This window comes from Cygnus olor, chromosome 1, assembly GCF_009769625.2.
Source record: "Cygnus olor isolate bCygOlo1 chromosome 1, bCygOlo1.pri.v2, whole genome shotgun sequence".
NCBI lineage: Eukaryota > Metazoa > Chordata > Aves > Anseriformes > Anatidae > Cygnus > Cygnus olor.
Window position 1 is genome coordinate 76,844,185 of NC_049169.1, and position 26,331 is coordinate 76,870,515.

At 39.8% G+C, this 26,331-nt stretch overlaps 1 protein-coding gene across 10 annotated transcripts in view; it reads right to left on the minus strand.

Moving 5' to 3' along the window:
- Window positions 1-5,680: 5,680 nt before the first annotated feature.
- Window positions 5,681-26,331, minus strand: part of ABCC9 (ATP binding cassette subfamily C member 9) — a 78,800-nt gene continuing 58,149 nt past the window's right edge. For 5 of the 10 annotated variants that reach the window (XM_040545202.1, XM_040545201.1, XM_040545204.1 and 2 more), the window contains 10 exons: window positions 24,800-24,902; window positions 22,412-22,513; window positions 19,548-19,668; window positions 18,352-18,482; window positions 16,877-16,955; window positions 13,811-13,919; window positions 13,477-13,580; window positions 12,663-12,796; window positions 12,224-12,286; window positions 5,682-10,094 (listed from right to left, as the gene is read on the minus strand). In XM_040545202.1, the coding sequence (XP_040401136.1) occupies window positions 9,957-10,094; window positions 12,224-12,286; window positions 12,663-12,796; window positions 13,477-13,580; window positions 13,811-13,919; window positions 16,877-16,955; window positions 18,352-18,482; window positions 19,548-19,668; window positions 22,412-22,513; window positions 24,800-24,902 (1,084 nt within the window). In that variant the 3' untranslated portion in view covers window positions 5,682-9,956. Of the gene's footprint in view, window positions 10,095-10,955; window positions 11,136-12,223; window positions 12,287-12,662; window positions 12,797-13,476; window positions 13,581-13,810; window positions 13,920-16,876; window positions 16,956-17,399; window positions 17,534-18,351; window positions 18,483-19,547; window positions 19,669-22,411; window positions 22,514-24,799; window positions 24,903-26,331 lie in introns of those variants that run through there. The other 5 variants (XM_040545200.1, XM_040545205.1, XR_005816306.1 and 2 more) reach the window with 5 other exon arrangements.

The following is a 26,331-nucleotide window of genomic DNA, read 5'->3' on the forward strand; positions in this document are numbered from 1 at the left end:
AACAGGAACTGCCTTGCGGCTGTCAGAGCCCCCTGCTACCTCCCAGCCCCTCTTGTTTCGCATGAACTGCTGGGGGCTTCCTCACCATGGTGGAGCACCACGTGAGGGTGCTCCACTTCCTCACCACGTATGGAGCACCGTGCATAGCTGGGATAGGAAGGGGTCCCTTCAAACATACACAGATAGTCTTGGTGTAACCCAGTGTGACTACACCAAAGTTATCGATCATTTTCCCCATCATTATACACTGGAAGAAAAATGCTTGTAAAATCCCATCTTTCCATCTCTGCCTACTCAATACTGGAAGAGCTTCCCCCTCACAGAAAGGGGTGCCTCCCTCCACTCTTATACCTGAGATCAGCTTCGAGGAAGCTTGCTGGGCTGCAACTCCTGGCATGTGAAGGTCAGGAGCACTACTAACAAGAGCCATTCCTGGTTCAATAATATGAGACATGATTTTTAGCACAGCACACGCTTCCCCAAGCTCCAGTACATGAATATGCTCCAGAGAGTGACAGCTACCAAAAATGTTCCCCTTTGCCCTTTTAAATACTTGCTTGGTTGCCACATGCACACGAAAGTCTGAGATTTAAGTAATAGCTGGGAAAATCTCCCAAAATGTCTCCTAGCCCTTTTTGTTAAGAACATAGTGTTTGAGTACTGTGAACACATCCTGTACAGGGGAAAAAAAAAAGTCAGAATTGATGGCAGGTTTGGGTCCGGGTTTATTACAGCCCATTATGCTTCTCCCTTTTTGCTGTTTCATTTGCCCTCCACCCACAAGAGTTACTGGTATTATGGCAAATATCACTTCACAATTATGCCTATTTAAAAAGTATTAAATAATTTTCTTAAGCATGAATCTTAAATTTCCACGTTATAGCTGTGCCCAGTCCTTTCAGAAAATCCTGCTTCATAAAAAGTTTTGTTTGAAATTCTAATCTTAGCTTAGAGATAGGATGACTTTTCAGGCGTACAGAGATGTCATGCACTCAGCATAAGGCTTCCACAAAGACACAAAGCTGATAAGCCCTATACGGACAGCATGGATGAACTGTTCCCCAACTGAACTGGCAGTAGATCCATCAAACATGAAAGAGCAGAAACTGCAAACTAAGGGCGTCTGTTACCCTGAAGCAATTTTTCTTTTTTCTTTTCTGTTTCATGCAAGAGCAGCAGGACAAAAATAGTCTTTATCATCAAAATGCATGTAACTCATGCCACTCATCCAATACTGCTATGTTACATAGTAGAGTCTGTATATGTCCTGTGGGTTTGCTGGCAGAGGCATTGATTTGCATTAAGACTGTCTGGTTTGGAAATGATACACGTTGTTGAGATCTTAGCCACTTTTGGAGAAATAGTCATTTCTTTTGGCTTTCTCTGTCACTGTAGTGGTGGAGGGGTTCCAGGGAGTTCTGACACAAGATTTTATGGAACAAGTGATAGCACATGCCTCTTTCATGCTTCTTTCTACACCGAGGAAACAGGGGCCAAGTCTGCTTGCACAGGAATGTGTCCTGGGATGGGCAGTGGTACTCCAGACAAACCTGCCCAGAGCTGGGCCCCTACTACTGCTTGCAAAACAAGGCAAGCTCCCCTGGCCCTGCTGGCTCCCATGGCCTCTCCTAGGAAGTACTGCCATACTTAGAGGGCTCCCCACAGTGCTCCAGAGGATCAGCACGCAGGCCACCAGCATGCATCTGTGACAGAGGGCATAGTCTTAGGGAAATGGTGCAGGGTGGTCCCTTTTGGGCTGGGGCTCCTGCAGAGTCAGCGGGGGGGGGGGAGGAGGAAGGAGAGGAGAGAGATTATTGTGCCCAAACCATGTGATTCCTAGAGTGATCTGATTTATGAAATCCAGCACCTTTTAGCCTCTGCTTCTTATACTCCACCTCTGCTCCAGGGACATGGCTGAGCCAAGAAGGGGGTAGACGAAAGAAACGCCTTGTGCTCCAGGATTTACCTTATACTCACTCTCAGCCTCATTTCCCTCTAGAGGTGACCACATCGTACTATGTCTGTGTGCAAAACCCACCAAGACTTCTTGCCGCCCCACGTTACTTATCCATCTCCCTGCCTTTGTATTTTATTTTAGCAGTGTGTTTCTTTCTTTCCAAATCTCAATAGTGCAGGTTGAAAACCAAAGGCTAAACATTGCTGAGTCTCAGCACTATAATCACAGAATCACAGAATCGTCTAGGTTGGAAGAGACCTCCAAGATCATCTAGTCCAACCTCAGAGACTCCAACCTTAGAGACTCAGCCTGTCACAAAACCTTCATGCCCTATCCCTTGATAGGGCAGTTGCTTGTCCCTAGTTGGCTCTAGGGACAGGCAAAGATGCCTAAGGTAGCAAAGTGCTGAATGTGGCAGAACAGCCTCTGTCTCCTTTTTCTGTGCCAGAACTTTGGGGAACCAGAAGTTAGGAGAGGGTACATACCCCTGTTGCTAGGGCTTGGACAATTCTTTTCTCCTTTACCTCTGGAGGGATCTGGAGAAACAGAGCCAGGTATCAAAGGTTTTTTGATTGATGTCCTTGTCCAAACTCTCCTATTCCTCCTGTGTAGCAGGAGCCAGAAGGTTTGTGGCTGTCTTCAGCATCAGAGTAGCATAATTCATTTTTATCTCTATAAAATTCCATAAAGGTATGGGGTTTTTTTTGTATCTCCATCTCTGTGCTTCCAAGTCGCTTTGGTTACAAGTGATTGATATAACAGCTCTCTAGGCTGGCAACAGAGTGAGGGTTAAATTAAGATATGCCATTGACGGAAGATAGACATCACCTCTCATCTTCAGATAATATCACAGAATAATTGGCGACTCTGAACCCTCTGGTCTCAGATGCTATGGTGGCCCCAATAGATGGCCCCAAACCCAAATGATTCAGCTGTGAAAATCTGCGGTACAAAGAGCCTCTCAAAACTTAAGGTTCCCACCTCTGATGGAGTAGTCTAATACTCATAGCTGGTATTGCTGAAAGAGTAAGGGCCAAATCTAGCTAGTATGATAAAAACACACATAACTGTCAACCACGAATCTATAACTTTATGCATTTCAAAGAATATGCAGCTTTGGAGCATCTGTAACTGTGATACTGAAGGACAGTGGTTCTGGACCATGTCACTTACACTGAGGTGCATTAGTTCCTTAGTTACATGGTTAAATATTTTACTGGATGTTTAAGTGATGCTTTCGGATGTAAGCTGGTACAGCCAGCAAACCCTGAAGTAAAATAAAGGGAGAATTAAGAAATGTCACGGGAATAGCTAAGAGACACTCATGGGCAGTTCTAGCTGTCACTGTTTGTTACTTATTTATATCTTCTATTCTGAGGATGTGCAACTATGTAAAGTATTTATTTACAAAAATGACTAATATGCATACACGAGAATCAGTGTACCAGGCGGTGAAATTTGCAAAATGGTAACATTTGAGCTGAATGCTACATTATTATAGAGTAATTCATAGGATGGAAATCTCCATATTCAATGAAAATGAATTAAGACTTCTTGCACATGGTGAGTGTCAATACACCAAATAGAAACAATTTTTTATTAATAAAAGTTATTTTGCAATAAATGTTTGTTTACAGTCTGTTAAGAATGTGGCTTGTTTTATTAGAGGAATAAAAAAACTCCTGCCAGGAATGTCTGTTATGTTTGCATGAGTAGTGTCTAACACCAGACAGATTCTATCAATGGTGAATAATTAATAATGACTGTGTAGGAAATTGATTAAGACTTTTCTAGAAATCTCTCTTCTCTTGAAGAATTACATTTGGAAGCTTCTCTGAACTTCACAGCTTCATATAAGCCAATACTCTAAGCTGTCCTGCCAAAACAGCGTCAGCACATCGCTGATTTGTAAGAGTCAGGGAACTTCTGCCTCACAACAATTTTTTGATAATTTGAAAACCTGGTAGTCTTTCCCCACAATTCTACACAGAGGTCAGTTCTGGTGGAGAAAAGACAGAGCAGTAAAAAAACAATGTGGAAATGACTGGAATGTTTGCATGGCAGTGAAGAATTTGATTTACAGTTTTGTTTTCAGACTTTTTTTTTTAGTACTCTCTCAGTTTTGCCTCTGAAAGGATTTATTTCCAAAGAAACCAAAGAACTCCTCACATGCCATCACTGAATTCATATCAGAGAGTTTACAAAACTTACTGTGATTTTAAATTAGGCTTTCAAAAGGTACTACTTGAGGATATAAAATAGCAAATCTGACGAATTCATTTTTGCTTTTTAACACATTTTATGGGAGAATCATTGCTCCAGAGAGATTTTAACTAGTAGCTATGTGGTTTCACTAGCTATTTTAGAACTGATTTCTACTGACACTATCACATTGGGGATATTGACCTGCAGTGCTCGCAAGGGAAAAATACTCCAAGATTGCTGTTATAGTCACATTGAAAAAATTTCATTTCCTAATAATAGAAACATGGTCTTTGTCCACAGCTTTTTATAAAGGTAGGCATTTCCCTGAAATAAAGTATATCTACGTTTGTGATAATATGCCTATACAGCTTGGGTAAAATGGATGTGTGATGTCTCCTTCATCTTCTCATGAGACATGAGCAACATCATATGTGAATGTAACAGCATCTTTTCACAATGAAGCACAAGAGCCCATTGTTTTAGTAAGCAAAAAGAAAGCAATTACATGAAATAGTTTATTTTGTAAGAAGTCTGAAGAGACCTGTTTGGCCATGTTCAAAATTGATGTAATCTGTATTTTAAGAAAACATAATACACCACTGTTACTTTTTGCTAGCAGAGGTTTTACATGTAATGAGATGCCAGATCAGCTGGACCATATTTGCTGTTGGTACTGATTGAATTTGGTGGAGGTGCATCAGTTTATAGCAGAGATGTTCTGCCAGTTTACTTGAAACTAGAAGTTGCTCATCCAAGTGCTTGAGAAGCCTTTCATTATGTATTTGTTCATGTAAATGATTTGAAATGATAGCTGGAAAAAGCAGGCGAGTTCTTGCAAATAAAAGTACTTTTTCTGCATACCAGTTTTCCTATCAAAGCAATGATTTCTCCCTGCAGACTTTGCTTTGCTTATGTCCCTGGCTCATCAGAGCTATCCCAAAGTCCCTAGGGCTGTCTGCCTTACGGGAAACACTGGTGGATCTGTGCCTCCTCTGTGGTTTATACATGTCTAGAAATCCCCACCTGTCATCTGTTTCCACCTCTCAGAGGCTCTCTGAGGCTGTAAAGTGGGTGACCAAACAGGCAGACATCTAGTTCAAGCTCATTGCCTGGATTCCCTTTGCAGACATCAGTGAGAGATGAGCACCACCAGAGTGTGTGTGAACTACTCTGTGGGCTGAGTGTCACAAACCCTTGCCTGGCGTTGAAAAAAGCATGATTTTGTTCTGGGAAACCTTTCTTCTGACCAGAAGGAAATGAACCTTGAGTTACTTGCACCATAAACTTCAGAATAAAAGACTGCGTGTATGTTTTTGTGTATAACCACACACACATATAGACAACACACTGCGTATCAAGTGGCAAACTTATCCAGGTGGTCCTGAGAGGTCTTCATAACAAAGCGAAGGGACTGTGAATAGTGAGTTTTATGGGATTCTTTTAAATAACTTATCATTTTCATCTAAAACAAGTTTGAAGTCACAAAAAATCAGCAACAAACTCAGATCAGAATTAGTACTCACAGCCATAGATTTATTTCCTTAAAAAAAACACACGCACACAAACAAGAACAAAACAAACAAACAAACAAACAAACAAAAAAACTTTCCTATTTGGCAACTGTATTGTTTGAAATGTCAAGTCCAAAAAAATTGTTATGCTCCCCAAATTCCTGAGTCATAAATAACAGTTAGTAGAACACAAGTGGTTCAAACAAAGCTATGCTTAAGGAGATTCTCATCATCTCTTTCATGTTGAAATTACCTGGAAAACCCTTAGTAAAACAGTACTGCTTAGATGAATCGCAACATCCATTGTGCTGGATCTGAAGGAGGAAGAAGTTTCACCCTCCTACCTGTCAACGGTGTTGATAGCAGAGGCTTATGGACCTGTCTGAAACACAACTTAAAACCCCTGCAATGGGATTCACGGCACATGAACATTTTGGCCCAGAAATAAACACAACATTTGTATGGGGCATTGCTGGTGGAGGAGAAGCAGTAATGAGCAGCTAGCTGTTACTAGTGTGGTGAAAGACCACATACAAGAAGGGCACAGAGCCATTTGTGCCAGCCAATACATCTACCTCAGGGAAAGGGAAAGACAATCTACTGGTTGCAGCTCAAAGGTTGAGGAACACAGTTGTGGATCCACAAACAGCTGCATTGGCAAAAAGGGACCTTACACCTTCTATTTTACTTCAAACATTCCAGAAAAACACTTGACAGAGAAAAAAAATTACAGATGAGATGAGAAACTTAATTTAGGAAGTCTCACAAGAGGTGATTTTCCTCTATCCATAGTTTAAAAAAATGTACATGTGGCCAGTGTTTGCATTCAAAGCTCCTTTGTAAAAGGAGGAACTTGATATTTCTAGAGTATAATATTGTAATAGTGAAGCCTTATTTAGTTACTGCTTTTGGGGAAAAAAATCCAAATCATGATCACACTAGAGTATGTGTCCCCTGAAGAGGAGGGGTGTTAGGATAGCAAGCTAGAGAAAAGCAGGGGAAGGAGGAGAGAGCAAAGCTGTGTCAGAGAGGAAATAGAGCAGAGGGCACGGAGTTAAATAAAGGAGTGGAAGGCCACAGGCAGAGTAGGGAGCACTCAGGAATACAAACATGAACCTCAAAGAGGTTATGATATATGGAGGTGCTGAGGGAGGAAAAAAAGCAAGGAGGTTGTGGCAAGAGAACAAGGGCTGAGGAGTGACACCAGAGGCAGGAGTGTGGCAAGAGTCAAAGAAGCAAAATCTCTAGGCTGATGCTTCCTTGTCCATGTAGGCCCAACAGCCTAAGAAAACTGCTCCTAAAGGGGCCTCAGTTAAGACCTTTACATGTAATCAAGAGAACTTTGTTTCAAAGACTTCATCCCTTCTGCACCCGTTTTAGTAACAAAACTGACTTGTGTGACTGTTGGGAACACCCTTCTTCATTAGTGGGAAACACAAAAAAGCAAAAGTTCAATGTATTCCATTGGTAAGTACATAACATAGGCATGATGGCTAAAATGCAAGATCTGATAGATCTATGGCAATCTGTGTGCTTTGTCTCTTGGAATCTGTGTGTACTGAGCAGGATTAATTGCTTGAGAAACCAAACCGTGCTTTTAAACTTGCTAGAGGATATGCTCCAATGATTATCCAACACTTCGACCACAGTCGCGTAACTCCTGAACTCCATGCAGTACTCCTGCATTCCTCCAGCAAAACGAATCAAGCATGCTGGTAGACTATACTCAGCCCACAATATATTTTCTTTTCTACATATTGAAATAGCAGTGTTTATTACACTGTATACCTCTGGAGGAATGTATGAGCAAAGAAGGGTCTTCTTACTTCTGTGATGGCTTTGGGACAAATGTAAGAGGAAAGAGGTGCTAACTGTTGTCCCCTTATAAGTTCTTTAGAATGCCTAACAAATCCTAGTTCCTCTACAGCCACTTAATGTGGCTTAACAGGAAATAGGATTTCAATGATAGAATCAGTACCGCTTAAAATAAATCAGGACTGCATCATCATGAAAGATACACAGGTAAAGTTATTTGTACTTCATCTTCACACTGACTGAGTCTGGCAGCAATGAATCCAGTTAGCTTTTCACTGAATACAATGAAATTAAACCAAGAATATTTCTGGCCTTTTGGCTCTGAAATCTATATAAAAACATGTTGTAAACATCTGTTTTATTTTTTTATTTTCTTTGTATGACAGAGTTCAACGCAGGGTATTAATTGGGAAAAGAGCAAAAACTTTTCACAGCAGTAGACAGGGAAATCATGATGCTTCCCTTATTAAAATTTTCAAGGCTGATTTTTTTTGTTTAGTTGTGCCACAAAGCTTTTATTTCCAATAGTTAAGATGGGAAAACCAAACCAAACCAAAACAAAACAAGACCCACATTACTGACAAAAAAAAGAAAAAACACACAAAAAAAAACGAAAAACAACAACAACAACAACAAAAAACCCAAACCCAACAACATAAACCACTGTATCATTTTTACAATAGTAGACTAAATACAATTCCAATTTCACGTCCTACTTTTTGGGGCCAAGGGTAGCAACTATTGTCTCATGTTCTTTCTTTACACTAGAAATAGGCATAACTGCACTTCTTGTTCATCCTCAATCTTACAGAATCATAGAATCACAGAATGGGTTGAGTTGAGAGGGACTTTAAAGATCATCTAATTCCAGCCCCCTGCCATGGGCAGAGATACTTTCCACTAGACCAGGTTGCCCAAAACCCCATCCAACCTGGCCTTGAACACCTCCAGGGATGGGGCATCCACAACTTCTCTGGGCAACCTGTCCCAGTGGCTCACCACCCTCTGAGTGATGAATTTCTTCCTAATATCTAATCTAAACCTTCCCTCTTTTAGTTTAAAGCCATTACTCCTTGTCCTCTCACTACACCCCCTGACAAAGAGTCCGTCTCCAGCTTTCCTGTAGGCCCCCTTTAGGTACTGGAAGGCCGCTACAAGGTCTCCCTTGATCCTTCTCATTTCCAGGCTGAACGACCCCAACTCCCTCAGCCAGCCAAAATATGTTTATATATAAAATATAAAAATTGTCTATAAAAATAGATGAATAAGAATCACATGGAATACTACTAGTGAAACTGATGTCTCAAACTCTGCCTTTGAAAATATGTCTATGAAACCCCTTCTAGAGGGGGTTCATTGCTCATTGCTCATTGTGCAGTTATCACGGTTCAGAATCTAGCCATATGCATTAGCTAAGTGCAGGCAACCTTTTCAAACATGTATGAGGTAAATATCTATCTAAGTGCACCTAAAATCTTGAAGAAATCGTTTGAAAATCATGTCTTCTTGGACAAGGTCTGATTTAGAGGTAATTCAGAAATGCGAAAAGGAAAAGACAGGTTGTTCAAGCATAAAAAATAATGTGAAGGGCTAAAGACATATAAAACATTTAGTGGTTGGCTAATTACATGCCATTTTAAATATAATATCTTAGTGGAAATGTTTAAAAGATTGACTAATATCAAGTTCAGATAAACTCAGATTAATTTTAATATGAAGTCTTAAGATACTGTACAAAATGTACTCTATAAACCTATCAAAGCATGCATAATTATAGGATGATTTGGGTCTTTGATTCAAAAAAGTCTGCAGAATGAATATGGATTTAGGAACTGGCTGTAGGGATAAGCCATCATTGCACTGAAAAAATAGTGCTGTGCTAACTACAGTGTGTGAACTAACATGAAGGACAGGAAGAATTTCCTTATTTCTGATGAAATTCCTTTTCTTCATTCACTGCCCATCTACTACAACTTGAAGAGCAAAGTTTATCCCTTTGGAATGCAGCAGATTGCCACAAGTGTTATGGGTTTGGATTTGTTGTTTTTTAATTTTCCTCTCTGGGGACTGAATGCTTCTGGGGGTCTCTAGCTTCCTTGACAAACTGCACGATTTGATTCCTGCTTCCACAATAACATATGCAGTTTGTAAGAACAGTGCATTCTTTTGTTGTCTATAAAAGAAAATAAGGTCACTTAAAATGTCTAAGAAAAATGCCAGATTTCCAGGAAATAAAAACTTTCTGCCTGCGTGTTTGTGTTTGTGAATTTTAATGGATTTTTAATTAAATGATATTTTTATTGCTTTGAGGCATATGTGTATTGTAATGGGTTTTATTATTTTGAAAGATGGACGTGTAAAGAAAAAAAAAAGCTCTGAAAAAAGGTTTAAGTGATGTTACATTGAATAGAAAGTATTTGCATTTGATTTGTTTAAAAATAAGCTATTAACATACATCGTGTGATTCTTCACATGTCAGCCCGGACAAATGAAGCAAAGATGCCATCTTCTTGAGAAAGCAGGTTCTCAGGTGTATCGTATTCTAAAATGTTCCCTCGTTTCATGACGATGACCAGGTCTGCAGTTAGAATAGTGTGAACCCGATGCTGCCGTAAAAAAAAACAAACAACAACAACAACAAAAAAACAACATACAGTTGTTTTCATTATGATAGTTCTCATTGCAGTTCATTAATGGGCCTAATCCGAGGCCTATGAAGTTGGTGAACGGCTGTCCTTGTTTACAGTGGTATTCGGAGTAGGTCCTTGTACTATATCTTTAATATGAAGAGATCTCAAAATACTTTATAGCCTCTGGCACCAAGCCTGAAAATACTTATGAACGCACACACTTCACTTACAGTCAGCTAATTGCCTTTATGGACAACACAGCTGTTGGAATAAATTCCACGGCATCACTGAAATACGTCTTCTCCATAAGGAAATACGGGCAAGGAACATCCTGAGTATGCCTGCATAGTCAGGTGTCTTAGCATCCTGCTCCAATCCTTGGTTTTTGTACATTTTCTGTACACACTGCATGCATCTTAGGGAATTCCTACATTGTCTCCTTCTGCAAATCATTTAGCTCCCTCTGTGATTAAATTGGTGCATGCTGAAGGGAATAGTTTAGTCCTATATACAATAGGAATGAAACCGGGTAGAGTTTGATTTCAATGCTATGTGAATATAGCCAGTCAAATACAGACACGACTAGCTAAAAGTGAGACATTTCATTATATAGGCTAAAGGTCAGGGATTACTTTATGGGGTGGATTCATTTCACATCATAGAATCAACGTTAGTTGCATGTCTAGGCTTTAGATAAATATAATTAGTATAAATAGTGACAAAATTAAACAAACCCAGGAACCACACAATAAACACCTTCTTGCACTGTCATTTCAGAAGCTGTGCAGTAGAAAGGAAGCAGAATGAAAGGAAACTAAAGAGGTAAAAAATAACTACCACAGAGCCAGAAGTCTTGTGAACAGTGTGGACTGAGAGAGTCTACTTGTGAGTCTTCACCAAAGTGGTGAACAGGCCATCCTCTTTGAGGAGTAAGTTTGAGGCAGTGTCACATTCAACTAGAGAGCCCTCAGAAAGGACTAGGACAATATTGGCATCCAAGATGTGAGATACACGATGCTGGAAAAAAGAAAAGAAAAACAGGTGGGTGAAGGAAAGATCAGCTATGAGTAAAGAAAGGAAGGAAATGAAGCCAGCTGTGTGAGGAAAGCTAAATATTAATATGTGCCATTTTGAGACATCAAGTTTCAAAAAGCAAGGGAAAAGTGAGATTCCAGAGAGAACAATACTAAAAAATCGAATGGCATTTAACTGGAGGGGAATATGCTTACTGCTAGCATCTTCAGCACTTATGCATCCAGTAATCTTAGAGCCTGTTGTAAATTACCCTGGGTTAAGTCATTTGTCTGACATCAACTAGCCACTGACAGACTTGAAACCAGAGTCCAAGAATCATAACTCTAATCTCTAACCACAGGATTGGATTCTACACACAGTGAAGAAACAGCTGTTGAAACACATATTTATCTCTTGGATAAAATGTCTGCTTTTTGAGTAAGCCTACCATCACAAGGTAGAATTTATCTAAAAGGTATCCTGTGTGTGTGTGTTTATGTATGTATATGTATGCACATACATGTGCATACTTGCACAGATATTTGGATATTTGGGTATGTTCTGTGTCACTAGAAATGGCGGGAAAAACAGGAAAAAATGTCAGAGACAGCTGAAGAGATATTAGTTTTTGAGCAATCCCTGTTGATTCTAATTTTTAAAACCTGTGTTATAAAACCAACTGTTTTTTTTTTTAGTCTAAAGGAGAAAAGACCATCCAACTTGAGAAATCTTTTGAATCTTTTGGAATTTTGGCTCCTTTTATAAATTTGAGCCATGGTTTTAGATGCCATACATGCATGAACTTTAGAGGCAAAATTCAAATCTAGATTTTAAAGCAACTTTCAATAATGGTTTAACCCATGGATTCAGTTTCAATTTGTTAATGAGAATGACTGCAAATTTTTTTGGAGACAATCTATATGCTGAAGCTTCCTATAAAGTCTTTCTTCAGATCTTAGTATTTTAGTTTGGGAATATTCTGACCTTGGGTTTTACTTTTATGTTGTTTTCATCGTGATGTTTAGCTGTTGAAAGGCAAGAATAACTGCTTAAGAAATGAGGACGGAGCATCTGTGAGCGTCAATACTTACCGCTATTGTTACAACTGTGCGGTCTGCAAAGGCAGTCATCACAACTTTCTGCAAAATGTTTTCCTACCGAAATAAAAGAGTTACTTCAGTTATTTCATCCTTCTGTATTTTACTTTGTTATGTGTCTTCAAACATCAAAAAGACAGGATCATATTCTACACCATCTTCCATCTGCACATCAGACTCTTAGTAATGAAATGACACACAGGTGAAAAGTAGGGACACTCTAAAATATTTCATTTGTGTGGGTTTTTTTTGCCCCTCACTGCAGGCATCGACCCCAAAACACAACATAAATAATTGAAACTAAACACAAGACAAAAGCAAAAAGTCCATCGGTTTTCTTTTCTAACTAGATCTCATAGCTGACATTTTGGGGACGATGATGCCTCTTCTCCTAGTAAATCCATGCTTCAATGGTACAAATTGCTATACTCACTGTGGCCATGTCAATAGATGCTGTGGCTTCATCCATGATGAGAATGCTACTCTTGCGAACAAAGGCTCGGGCCAGGCAGAAAAGCTGTCTTTGCCCTACACTGAAGTTCTCTCCTCCTTCTGTTACCATTGCATCTGTAATAAAATCAATTAAGTTGAATGTACGTTCATACAATCAGGATGCAGTGATTTTGAGTGGTCACCATGAAAGCTCTGCTTGTGCACTGTTCCTGCATCAAGCAAAATCCCTGTAAAATCTAGTAAGCATAATATTGACTGAACACTGGAATGGAGAGATACCAAGAAAAATGAGCACATCTTCTTGGGAAAGGATCAACATATCATTAAGCAAATAGCTGACAAAAATAGTTAAATCTGGTAGGCTGCAGGATTGTATCTTAGTAATATGAAATACACAATATGGCGGGAATTAGGTGAGCTTCCTTCATGAACCAAATATCAAATGATAAGGTAAATGCTCTGTCAGTGTTCTTAACAAGAGCAACAACTCTGCTGGCCAAGCCAGATTCTGCTGAAGGAGCAGAGGTAAATCTGCACTTTTAAAACTCTTCAATGATAGGTCACCCCTCTATGATGCTGAAGTGCCACATTTTTCTCTGAAATGAGTGGAAAACAAGACTACTCTTCAGCTTTTTACTAAAGATATTTTCTCTGTCATGGAGACAGTATATTCATAAGATGCCTGTCAACATGATGGTTCAGTGTGTAAGATCCCATGTATCTGTTTATATAAGTGCATGCTCATGCGTGTAGAATGTCATTATTGGCCTATATTCCTGGCTACTTGGACATACCAAGGCCTCCTGGCAATGATTTGACCATGTTCTTCAGCTGAGCAATCTCCAAAGCTTCCCAGAGTCTATCATCAGTGCACTTGCATTCTGGATCCAAATTAAATCTGCAAAGAAAAACAGCAGGAGTCTTGTTACTACAATTGCAGTTCATTCAGGTCTTCTGTAAAGGAACAATTTGGCACAGTGTATCTCAATTGATTTCCCTTGGACAGACTGTGTGGGCACATTGGGGTGAGCTGGGAATGTTCATTCCCATTTCCATCCCTTGCTGTCCACGGTAACCATCACAAACATGCCATGCAATGCTGTTTTCACCCCGTCTGCTTACACCTACCGGATGGAACCGCTGAACAGTATTGGATCCTGGAGGATAATGGAGAGTCGGGAACGAAGAGTATGAAGAGGCAACTTGCTGATGTCTATTCCGTCAATCACTATCCTCCCTGTTTAAAACAACGTGCAGAAGACATGTAAGGGAATTGCACAAAACGTGATTTGCAGATAGCAGGCAGAAGGATAAAGCAGATCCTTTGTGCTAGGCTCCAGACGATGAAACAGCTTGCCTCTGCATTCTCTCAGCATTGTTACATAAACATGGGGAAGGTGAATGTATGCATTAACACAAGCCAGAGGGAATCCAGTTTATTAGTGATGTTGTTGCCTTTCTGTCTGCCCCCCACCCACACACCTCCCCAGTGAAATGTGTGGCTTCCATGCTATGTGATTAATAATAGCACTGGAAAGATAATTTATTTTGGGGCAACCTACGGTTTACAGCCAAACGGATCAAGAAGAACGGGAGCAACTTATGCAGTTAGGTGATGTTCTGTACCTTTCTCTATTCCCCTTGACTTCAACAGTAGCAGAAGATCTTTAATTTCAGATATGCTCACTTCTTTTGCATAATATATGTATGTATCTACAATCAATAATGCATCAGGAGCCAAAAATCTTCTTGTAACTCTAGAGGGAATGGGGTAGCACTAACTTTTTAACAAGAGGCAGATCAGGAAAAAAAAAAAAAAAAAAAAGGATGTCATACTACAAGCATTTTAATGCCATTCATGGCAGTTCTTATATATCAATTTCATTTAAATATTTGGTTGTGAATTAGCCATACACTGTTCTTCTAGCATAAGATTACTGGAAGCAGTCACATTAATCATTCCTTAAACTAGTAGTTCATTCCCATACAAGAAGTTGCTGGAACAGCTGGGATACTTGGTAAAGCAAGAAGATTTTTCCATTCCTAGTCACTACTTCAGGTTAATGAGCATATGGATCTCATCTGAAAATCTGATTCGTGATGTGTTAGTTGTGGCAACTGTAGATATTCAGGCGAGGAAGGTGGAGGAAACGTACAAGAGGAACTGTGGATGGCTACTCTGAAAGTAGAAGAGTTGGAAGGGCAACAGAAATCTCTTCCCTTGGATCCTCAAAGAAAAGCCAGGAACTACTGAACCCAGTGACTTTCCCTGGACACAGAAGCTTCCCTCTGCACATGTGGAAGGGATGGGCCGGGGTAAACTGGATGAGGATATTATAAGAGGTGTTTTCATCAGGCTCAACTCTGCCTTTTCCCTGTGCATTACTTCATGGTGTGACTGCACACAGCCCTGGAAAGTACCTACTTAATGTTCATTAGTTCTCTACAACCAGGGAGAACCTAACCATGAACTGGCAAATAAATGGATATTCAAAGCTCTGTGTGTGTGACCCTTCCATCATTTCCAATTTTAATGAGATTCCATTTTGTAGGTTACAATATGAGGGCCTATTCCAATGAAAGACCCAATCCCCACCTAGCCAGACTAACGTGCTTATGCTTTTCTCAGAAGTTCAGAGGAACCAAGATTTCATCTGTGGAATGCAAAGCTCAATTATTTCCAGACTTTCATAAAGACTGAATCAGCTCATAAGACTTCAGCATGAGACAACAGTGGTTGCACGAACTCAAGCAATCTCTTTTCTCCATGAATGAGGACATGAGAGAAGGTTAGCAGAATATGAAGTGGACTAATGAGAGAAAAATTAATATGGCATACCTTGGGAACAAGGTAAGATATTTTTGATAGAAGCCAGGGTGCTCAAGGGAAAGAAAAGAGCAGATGAGATGATTTACTTGTGAGAAAAAGTGAAGTAGAGAGGAGTTGGGAAACCAAGAAAGTAATGAGGGCGCTCAAGCAAGACAAAAGAAAGAGATGGTTTGAAGAGAGGACAAGAAAGGGAAAACATTAAAGACTGAAGAATAAAGTGAGAACATGGAATATGGAATAAATAAAAATTTTAAGAAGTAACACAGACATAAGGAAGCAAGATGGATACCTTGAATGAAATCTTGGCTTCACTAAAGTTACTTGTAATCTTGTTAAGTAATCTTTTTTTAGAGCCAGGACCCCACTCAGAAGTGGATCAGCTTAGAGTCCAAATATGGGTTTTGCTGAGAGAGAGATGGTTATGCACAAAGGACAAACTAAGCTCAATTAGAAAAGGCTGAGGAATTCCCATAGGGAAAAATCAGGGATACAGAAGGAACAGACAAAGAAAAGATATAGAACAAAGATTAAAGTAGAAGGAAACTGAAAGCTGAGCAGAAATAAAACTGTTTGCACTACTTATATATCCAGGAACCTCAGTCATGAATCAGAAACCATATATACATATAGGCACAGAACCACAACAAAAGCAAGTATTAGCTGCATCAGATTTACTTATCCTCCCACATCCTACTGGGGTTTCCCTAGCAAACATTTAATGCATAATGGCCAATTTAGAAACATAGAAATCTTTGTAACAAAAAGATGAATTTCCAGTAGTTTTCCACATTTGTACAACAGTTCACATGTATATTTATTATAAATGCCAGGGTGCGTATTGCTGCACACTGGTTCATTCCAATGAGCTAGGAGAGTGAAATGCTGCAGGAGTGAAAACATAGTAAAAAGTTTCCAAAACCTTTAGTCAGTTTCTGCTGCAGTTGTGGGAAAACACAATAAAATAAAAATAATTATCAAGGGAATGGGCTTATCAAGTTCCAGTTTCTATTCTGCTAATATTATGACACTTAACATAAGTTAATACAGTTATTCTTTAGGGAGAAATTTAGAGGCTCCAGAGAGTTGCATATTTTTTCCTCCTACCTCAAAAATGGCATATTGTTTTGTCAATGACAAATAAATAAATAAATAAATTTACAAGCATAATCTGTGTGTAACATTTCCTGGAAGAACCAAATGCTACTCACAATACGACACTTTGAAGGATCAGGTATAACAAGCCCCATTCAAACCAAGTGTCTTCCAAGCCAAAGAGCTAGGATATAAAATATCAATAGAGTTTCTTCTGAAGACATAAGGGGGGAGGAGGTCAGGAGTGACAACAGACTCCAGTGAAAACTAACCATCAAATATGTCCACCATTCTGAAGAACGCCAAAGACAGGGATGACTTGCCACTGCCAGTACGACCACAGATCCCAACCTGCAAAAGAAAGCAAGATGTTCCTTATAAAAAGAAGCTGTAAGTCAGACTTGCAGTCCTTCAGGAAAGCTGGACTGGACTGCCCTACTGGTGAGAATAAAGGTCCTTCCCAATGGCCAGTGGCAGACTCTTTTCGATCTGTGCATCAGAAAAGACTTGTAAAATGAAAAGAAAAGCATTGGGCTATCACTGATGCTAAGGAGTATTAGGAAGAGATCATTACCCTGCTCCAAACTCCAGGCAGAAGGTAATAACAAAAAAAAAAAACAACAAAAAAAACAACCCACAACAACAAACAAACATATTTTAAAACCTATTTAAAGTGGTATTTCAGCTGCTACAGCTGATGCCTTATCTCAAAAAATAAAGAAATAAAATAAAATAAAATAAAATAAAATAAAATAAAATAAAATAAAACAAAATAAAATAAAGAAAAAAGAAAACCTGCTTAATTTCTCCATATGGCTTGTGCAGTGCTGAAATTCCACAGAGACCTGGAGAGGAACCCTTAAGTGAAAGGTGAAGCAGCTTCATGTGTACACTGAAGAGCTCATGGAACATGTGACAGAGATTCCCACCTGTCCCAAAACAACCTTAGCAATCACATCGTAAAAGCTAGGTATTTTCAGCTTGATAAAAAAAGAGTATTATTTACTTCACAGTGAGACCTTATGGTGTTTCTCATTTGCATGCAATGAGTTTGCATGTATGCATCACAATTCATACAGTGGAAAACGAAATTTCTGCAATGTTAATATTGCAATAAATGCAATTTTAACCAAGGGAAAAAATATATTTTTTGGTTCACGTAGAATTTTGTTATTTCGGTTTGTTGAATTGATAGGTGGGGTAATGTACAATTTAATAGTACTTTGATTAGAGCATTTTATAACGATTCAGTAGCTGAAATTTAACATAAAAAACAACAGAATTTCAGGAATGTTGGGATATTCAGTCAAAAATGTTGGAACAAATAGTTCCCTTTTGCTAAATAATCTTTAGGAACATCTATTCCAGGAAGATTTTTAAAATTTCATAATTATTTTGTCCTGGACTCAAATGACACTATATACTGAAATGTGAGATGTTCTTGAGTGTTTACTCATCTCCTTTTTGATGTTCATCTAATCTCATCTGCCACCTATGCTCACTCTAAGCAAGGGGGGATAGACACAGAAAGAGATGGGAGTCTCAGAAGAAAAACTGATCCCAGCCAATAAAGTGATATCATCAGTGTGTTTCTTGACCCATGACTAGCGACCTCAGAGAGGACCATCAATGCATACAGATGCTACTGCAAATTGTTGTTATTCTTGCTCTTCTGCTACCTTAGAAAAGAAAACACAATAAAGAAGGATCTGCTCCAGAATGAGGACCATATGCAATTATACAGTACCTTTTGTCCTGGTTTAATATAGGCCTTAACATGTTTGAGAACAGGCTTCAAGTTGTTCTCATATCTCACACACAAATTTTCAATCTTGATTTCCCCCTCTTGAGGCCAGTCTTTTGGGACTTGAGAAGAGTCTGGAATAGTTACGATAAAACAAAACAAAACAAATGCTATCAAAGGGCCACTTTTTATGACATTTCCCTTTCCCCTCCCTCCTTCCTGGGAGTCTTCATGAAGCCACTTGAGAAACCTAGGCCATGCCAAAAGGACATAGGCTAAAGGTGCGCCCTCCGCTAGATTGGCGTTCAGACTGTTTTGCAGGGGAGCTGAGAACTGTCTCAGGGCACGTTAGCACTTAGCTGCCAGATCTTGACATATAAGACAGGAGGGTAAATGCCTAAGGGGCTCTTAGCGACGAAACGGGGAGAAGCAAAGAGAGCAGAAAAGGTCAGCGGAGTGTTAACATGTTCTGAGGTCAGTAACTGGCAGAGGAAGGACAGTGCAAGGAAGAATGTTGTTACTGCTTTACAAGTTGAGCTGTTGACATTATCACAGCTCATATGTCATCCTGATTTGCAAATATGCAGGTAGGTGCTGTCCTCAGAATAGGAGCCTGGCTTTCCAAGGAGGCTTTCTGACCTGTGAACTTCTTCATCCTTGCACTGCTAGCACTTGCAAAATACCAGTCAAAGCTAATTTGAATAAAACAGCAGCAGTACAAAGAGCAGCATACAGTTCAGGGAAGAGTTGCTGAGGTCTGACTGAGGTTTGACTGCCATCATGCCCCTGTCTTGTAGCCCCCATTTGCTGCAAAGATCCCACATCTGAAGCATGTGACTGTTAATGCATTTTTAGTTCTTATCTGCATTTTGATAGGTTTCTTCTTCTTCTTCTTCTTCTTCTTCTTCTTCTTCTTCTTCTTCTTCTTCTTCTTCTTCTTCCTTTTTCTCATTATTCTTCCTCTTCCTCTTCCTTCTTCTCCTTCTTCCTCTTCCTCTTTTTTTTTTTTTTCCTGTTGACTAGTATAGGCTACATATCTCATGGCTGCTTTTGGCTATCCTTGTCAGTCCAATCAGTGGGAGTTCCTACACGTCAGGGAGACCTATAAATTTTGCATGACCAAGTCTACCTTGCTTTAACAATCCTATAGGAAAAACAACAACAAAAATCAACAAACAAAAAAGTTTAGAGTGCAATACCCAAGTAGCCATCATAGTTCTCCGACTCCATGTTCAGGAAGCTGTGTACTTTTTTTACTGCACCCATCTGCACCTCCAAATCAGCCAGATTTCTCACCACCCAGTTCAAATAGTTTGTTATCTACATTACAAAAAGAAAACAAGGACATGGTTCAGGTCTGTGCATCTATCTGTTTGTGAATAAAACTCAGATAAATTTGTGAAAGTCTTTGGCCTGACCCAGCACTGTGGATCTGTTACTGGCATTGCAACAGTCCTAAACTCAGTGGAACAGCATCAAACACATAACAGGCCTGTCATACTCCAATGCAAACAACTGTGACATAGTAATTTAGCACCCAGTATACTCTGTTCTTTTTTTTTTTTTGAAGGAAGTTATACCCAGAGTCTGTAGATGTGACTGATTAGGGGAATCTCTTGTTCCCAAGTAAGCAGTACTGACAGACACCTTCTTTAAACACACAACACAGAAGAAATCAAAATCAGTAACGCCATTTGGGAATATGGCAATTTATAATCTTTCAAAGACAGACTAAAGATTAAGAAAATTCACTATTTGCAAATACATTGAAAATAATTTTATGGGCATTTCAATTCTGCTTCTTTCTGTGCATATTTAGATAATCCATTTATCTCAGTGGAAAATGTGTGTTTCTTTAGCATAGCAATATATGAGAAAAAATATATTATCAGCTCAATTATATTTCCTTCTTAGTTTTTATTCCCATTTGTAATCAAAAAGGTATTACTTGTAGTAAGTAACTACTGATTATTAGTTGTCAAACAATACCCAGTAACTTAGGGAAGCTGATCCCTAGTCAAGACTATTTAAGGCTGAAAACTGTATAGCCATTTCCTAAACTTACATTCCTAACTGTATGTTTAGGTGCCAATTTAAAAAAAAAAAAAAAAAAAAAAAAAAGAACTGATCTTATTAGGTACTGTTGATTGACAAGCACCTTTAGAAACTGAGCAGCTTTAGAAACCTGAATAAGGGTGTAGAAACCTCACTTAAGGAGAGCATTCTACATGCAAACACAGTGAGAGAATGATTTTGTCATTTATTTGCCAGAGACTGATGAATCTGACAGATGTTTATTATGAATAAATCACTCATTCACTTCTTTACCACTTACCTAATACAGATGCAATAGGCATACAGTAAATATTTTTCACTGAGAGTCAACAATATTTGTTTTGGTCAATTTAGATGATTTAGTTGCTTGCCCTAATGATAAGGAGTTATTCTCAGGGGTAGTGTGAAGTACTTCCTTTATTGCTCAGAAATACGCATCTTCTGTGTCCAGCTTTTGATTCAGAAATTTATCTGCAATCATAGCTCTAGCAGATTTGATAAAAGAGCCTGGCATCCCAAAGGCTCTGCCCATTGTTTCAGCCTTTATCGCAGTTGTGCAACAGAATTGGCAGGGTTTATACGAGGGGAGAGAATAAGCTTCTGAATGTCTACAGTAAACATCATGTTGGTACAAACAGTTTGATCTCATCCAGGTCCAAACGTCAGCCCTCTCTTAGCTCCAAAGACAAACGACACAAAAACCTGTCAGGGGATGCAGGCAATCATCCAACTGCATCCAAAGTTTCACTAGTGTTGTTATGGGGGAGGGGAGAGACAGGTAACCACTTTTTAACTGGAGTATCTCTTCATCTGCTACACCAGACTTGAGCAAACAGCTAACTTGCACTAATGATCTGTTTGCAAATGCAGACTAAATACAAAGTAGCCAAAGCTGATGCAGACATCTTGGCGCTTCCAGATCTCTGCTAATGAAGCAGGATTACCAGGAATGTTTTCAGAGTGAAGCTGAAAGTCTGGGACTGCTTCTCAGTTGCTGGCAGATGCTCACTGTGCTGCAACAGTGGCTTGAAAGGGATCTAAGGCCACCCTAAGGCAGCTGCCGAGAATCTTCTGTTGCAACCATAGGCTCACCAGCATTTATGGGTAAAGCCAAATCTCAGTGTTAAGACCCATACCCATATCCTCTAGAGGACACCACCTTCCTTGTACCAGTGCATAAAGCAGCCAGCTTTGTGCCATGCCAGACATGATTTCAAAAATTCTCCCTGCCGCTATCCTCATCCCGCTTTTATCCCCACTCTCTTGGTGAATTTAGTGATATTTTTGTTCTCTATGATGATAGTACTCACTCTACGCCCATGATGCTCTCTCATTCTCTCTTACAGCCTACTACACTAAAACACTGTTCCACCTCTGTGACTCATCTCAAATAGCTCCCTGCTAACAATAAGAGTTAAAATGAATTGGCTACTGTGCCATCAAAATCTTGTCTTTCCTAACCGCATCTTCTCTGATTTCCAATTGCTACTTGTCATGACGGGCCACGCCTACCAACCTTAAAGGTCTCAATCCCCAAATACATCCAGAATTGGATGGAGAATATTGGGCATTTGAGCAGATTCCCTCCAAAAGCAGAAATGGCATTTGTGCTTCTTCAGCAATGATTCTATTGGCCATTGGTTAAATATCACCCAGGTTATGACAGTCTGTGGGATAGCAGTTTCTGGCAGGTTTTGCCATATACAGGAGCAACCAACACAGCGTTGTTCAAAACAGAGTGCACAGCAGGTCCTCATGCATTTTTAATTTTTCTGCTCTGCTTGGGAACATGCGGGGCCTGGGAATGGCTGTGTTTTTTTAATTGGCTCATAAAACCTGAAGCAAGTCCAAGTTGCCCTGAACTCTCTCAACTTTGGCTTGAATCCATTATTTGCAAGATTGTTTTTTTCAAGATTAAGGAAGCTGGAAGATAACCATGTATATGTATTTTTAAAACTACCATAAACTTAATACATTGGTCTGAAAGTTCTTCTGCTTTGGTACATACCGTCAGAGCGTACAGGAGACCTAGTCCCACAAGCCCCGAGTTAGGCCCTTCAGTGATGGAAGTTACAGCTGCAGTAAGAACTATGCAGGCACCGAGGTAATCCTAAAATGAGACGGAGAAAGAAAGATTCTAGACAACATTAAAATGCAGCACCAAGAAAATTTCTTCAGTCTCACAGCACATTCAGTTTACTGAGAGTTACTTCTATAATGGCACCTAGTCCTTACTTCTGGGTTGTTTTTCCTGGAAAAGGTCAGGACTTTTGGTGCCCAAACTGAAACACTCTTGGAGTTTGCTGGACACAAGTGAAACAGTCCAGTATTTTCTTCAAATACAGTTGGGCTGGGGCATCTCAGTGTGGCTACACCCAAAAGAGGAGATATAAAAAAATCTACTGAGCGTGTAAAGAAAAACATAAGAATGGCATAACATTGACACCCTTATTTACTACTACTAAAACAAATCAAGTCTATTCCTCTCCACTTCCATGTCTTCTCAAACATGGGTTTACCTTTCAAAACAGAAGTAATGCTGACTTCACAAAGTCCATGAAAGATTCTAGTAGGACTTCTACAGTTAATGCACGTTTTGTAGGCAGACAGACATAAAGTGTCTGCAATAAAGCATGATGCATAAAGCATTGTGCAATGGGACACTGTGCTTGGGGAAGACATCTCTAAGCCTGCTATACACTCACAGCTTGCAGTGAAACACCATGTCGATGTTGGTAGCAGTAGCTGAAAGCAGTAGAGCAGTGTAGTTATAGGGCTGCATTTGGGCTAGTAAGCCTTGCTCTTGCACAAATTGCTGTGGAGATTGTATTGGACAGATCTGACTTCTCATATGCTTTGCAGGAGCTTGAACTGATCTCCTTGATGTGTATCTCTCTTTTGAAGTGAATGCCAGATACGTGTGGTCTTGATGTAGTTGTCCAGGTGTAGTTGTCAAGTTGAATCAGGATTCATGGGACTGCTGGCATTCCCACTCTCTTACTGTTCCCTGCATTATATTTACTTTGGACTACAGGGTTAGCATTTTCCATCTATTTTTTTCCCTTCTGTTTGATAATGTCCTGCCTGGAGTCTTTTCCTCTGAGATTTGAAACAAGGGTTGCCTAGTTCATCTGTCTGTAAGAAGTGTTGATGAGCAGATGACAGACTCTAACCTAACTACTGGGAAACAGAAGCACAGTGCTCTTGGATCTCCATGAGCAGTTGGGACAGGACTTCAAAGCTGCCATTAAACTCTCCTAAGTTTTGAGTGGTATTAGTACCACTGCACTGTTAGGTAAAGCTAAATGAACTATTCCTTGGCAAGACCACATCATTTCTAATGTGATGATGAAGCAATGCATATTCTTGGATCAAATTCATTCTGCATGTAAGCAAGTCTGAGACTGAGACATTAATGGGCATTGCCACAGCTTATTTCAGGACTGGATGAGGCTCTGTTATTTTTCTGTCTTTGGTGTCAACGCAAGTTCAGCTTGATCTCACATGCTGAACGCTTCATGCACAAGGGAAAGCCATGCCCTCATAAGAAATGAAGCACATCTTTGTTGGTTTAGCAGTGTACCAGGAAGTGAAGGTGGGAATAATGCCCCTGATGTGAGGATTAGTTGTGTATGTTACTATTTGTGTCTAGCAAAATCAGGTCACAGCTCTGTTCATTCTCTGCTCTTTTCATGTCAGATGAATAAGGAAATCACAGTGATTTTGCTTGCCCCTCATGCACATCAGGGAAGTTCCTCACATGCTGTCACTGGAGAGCCCCTATAAAATCCAGAAGCCTGTCTCACTGGTACTGGCTGTGTTGTGGCCTACTGTTTTTAAGTTGAAGTCTAGCTCTGCTATATTTTGTGATATTAAACAGTACTGTACATTACACACAGTATGGGCTCACAGCTGCAGTAAGGGCTGTGCAAATAGGGGCTCTAAATTACAGCTGTGGGATTAAACTTGTTGTTGGGGAGACATCTCAGGGAGCTTCATGATGCCTGAAATAGCCCTGGCAGATTTATGACAGTTCACAAAATTACTTAAAAGCCATGCTCTGCTTTGAAAATAGCTGCTGCAGGGACAGGTCTGCAGATGCTGCACAGTAGTAGAGAAACCTTATTTCAAGTTATGTAAATGTTTGTTCTTGCAGTCTCTTCAGACAGTAGACATCACAACAGCAAAAGATGAGGGAGACTCGTATTTTCTTATTCATGGCCAAAAAAGCTTAAAAAACCCTATGTGCTTATCATAAACAATCCCAATCTATTTTAAGTAACAGTGTGTATAATCTCATCGCGAGATTTATTCTTGTTATCTTCTCTTCTGCATCATGCAAAATCTCTTTGCTTCCAAGGTTTCAAAATCATGGCTGGGACTAAACTGAACGTACCGTCCTGACCTCCAGCCATCTGTTGGCAGCCGATAGAAATAAGTAGGCAATGTTATTCGTATCCGTTAGTTCCAGCATACGTTGTTTAAACCTGGCTTCGTGCCTGCCGAGAGCAAAGTTGTTATATTACAACACATTACACGCTCATACACAAAAGCATGAAGCATTTAATTCCTCTTTCCCTCCCCTTCCCTCAACCTCAAACTCTTTGCCCTTGTGCCTTTGCCAAACTTTGGATTAAAAGCGTTTCCCTAAGGACCCAAACCTGCTGCCAGAGCTTTCTGACCAGGCAGAAGTTAGCTGAACAGCTTTGTGAGTCTTCAAAATGAGTGGCATCTCTAAGGTTTCATTGTTTATTAGTAGGTTGTAGATTGATTTGTAGATCAATACCTCTCAGCTGCTCAGCTCAGCTGTTTTCTCAGGCAGCCATACACTGCCTAAGAGGCTCAGACCGCTACAATGAGGGAGTAGATCCCATGTAGTCAATGATCCCTATAGATCATTTCTGAATTACAGAAATGAGTTGTATCACCTCCAGTGTCAATTGCCTCTCCCATGTAATGCCTGCCGTCTTCAAAAAAAGTGCAAGAACATCAGAGCACCTGAAAATGAAGGTAGACTTGGGTGGAGAGGAGGGGTATAAATAAAATCTCTGTTGGTATAAATACACTAAATTCATGGTGCCTTACAGTACTTCAGGGTCTGGCCTGCAGTCAGGTGGAAGACATTTTCTCATTTCACATTCTGCTGTCTGTTCAATACCATCACTTGAAAGAAATAGCCAAACTTCATACAGCCGCTTAACGTCTGTTTTATCATGGCAAGTTCTTACATTTCAAAGTTTCAGGGCCCTGCTATGAAGCTCCTGTAACCCTTGTTCTACCAGAAGCTTTTCCTATCTTTTGTTTTTATTCTTCTTCTTTTTTTTTTCCCAGTGATACTTCATTTCCCTCTGAACAGCTTGTAAACATGGCAAGCAACCTCCCCAAGGCAACAACTGGCAACAGCAATGACGTCGGGAGGAGCAAAGATTCACTGAATATTCTGCTCGTCTGCCATTCTGGCAGCAAAACTCCTGTTTTCCTAATGGAAAATCTGACTTGCTCGATCTGTATCTTTTCATCCACATCCAGCTCATCTTCTGGGCTCTTTTAGACTTTTATCCTGTCAGATGACAAACAGCAAAGGTCACTGAAATCGCTTTCTTATCCAACTGTGCTACTTTGTGGTAAGTTATGCAGAGAGCTGCTCTATTTTATCCTGGAACATACTGAACTCAAACTACAGAGAATGACTAATGGGATTATTAGTAAATATGAGCTTGCTGACAAAATACACTGGAGACTTCAGGTTCTTGGTTGACAGTGAAGCACAAAATGGGAAATGAAATGGCTTTGATTTGCACCAGAAATTTGGGAAAACTCAAGTGATGGTTACGATGCCTAGTCATTTTCTGGGGCTGTCTTTTACTCTCTGCCATCCAAGCTCACATAGTTGTTTTGTAAGGTAAAGAAGAGTTGAATGACTCCCAA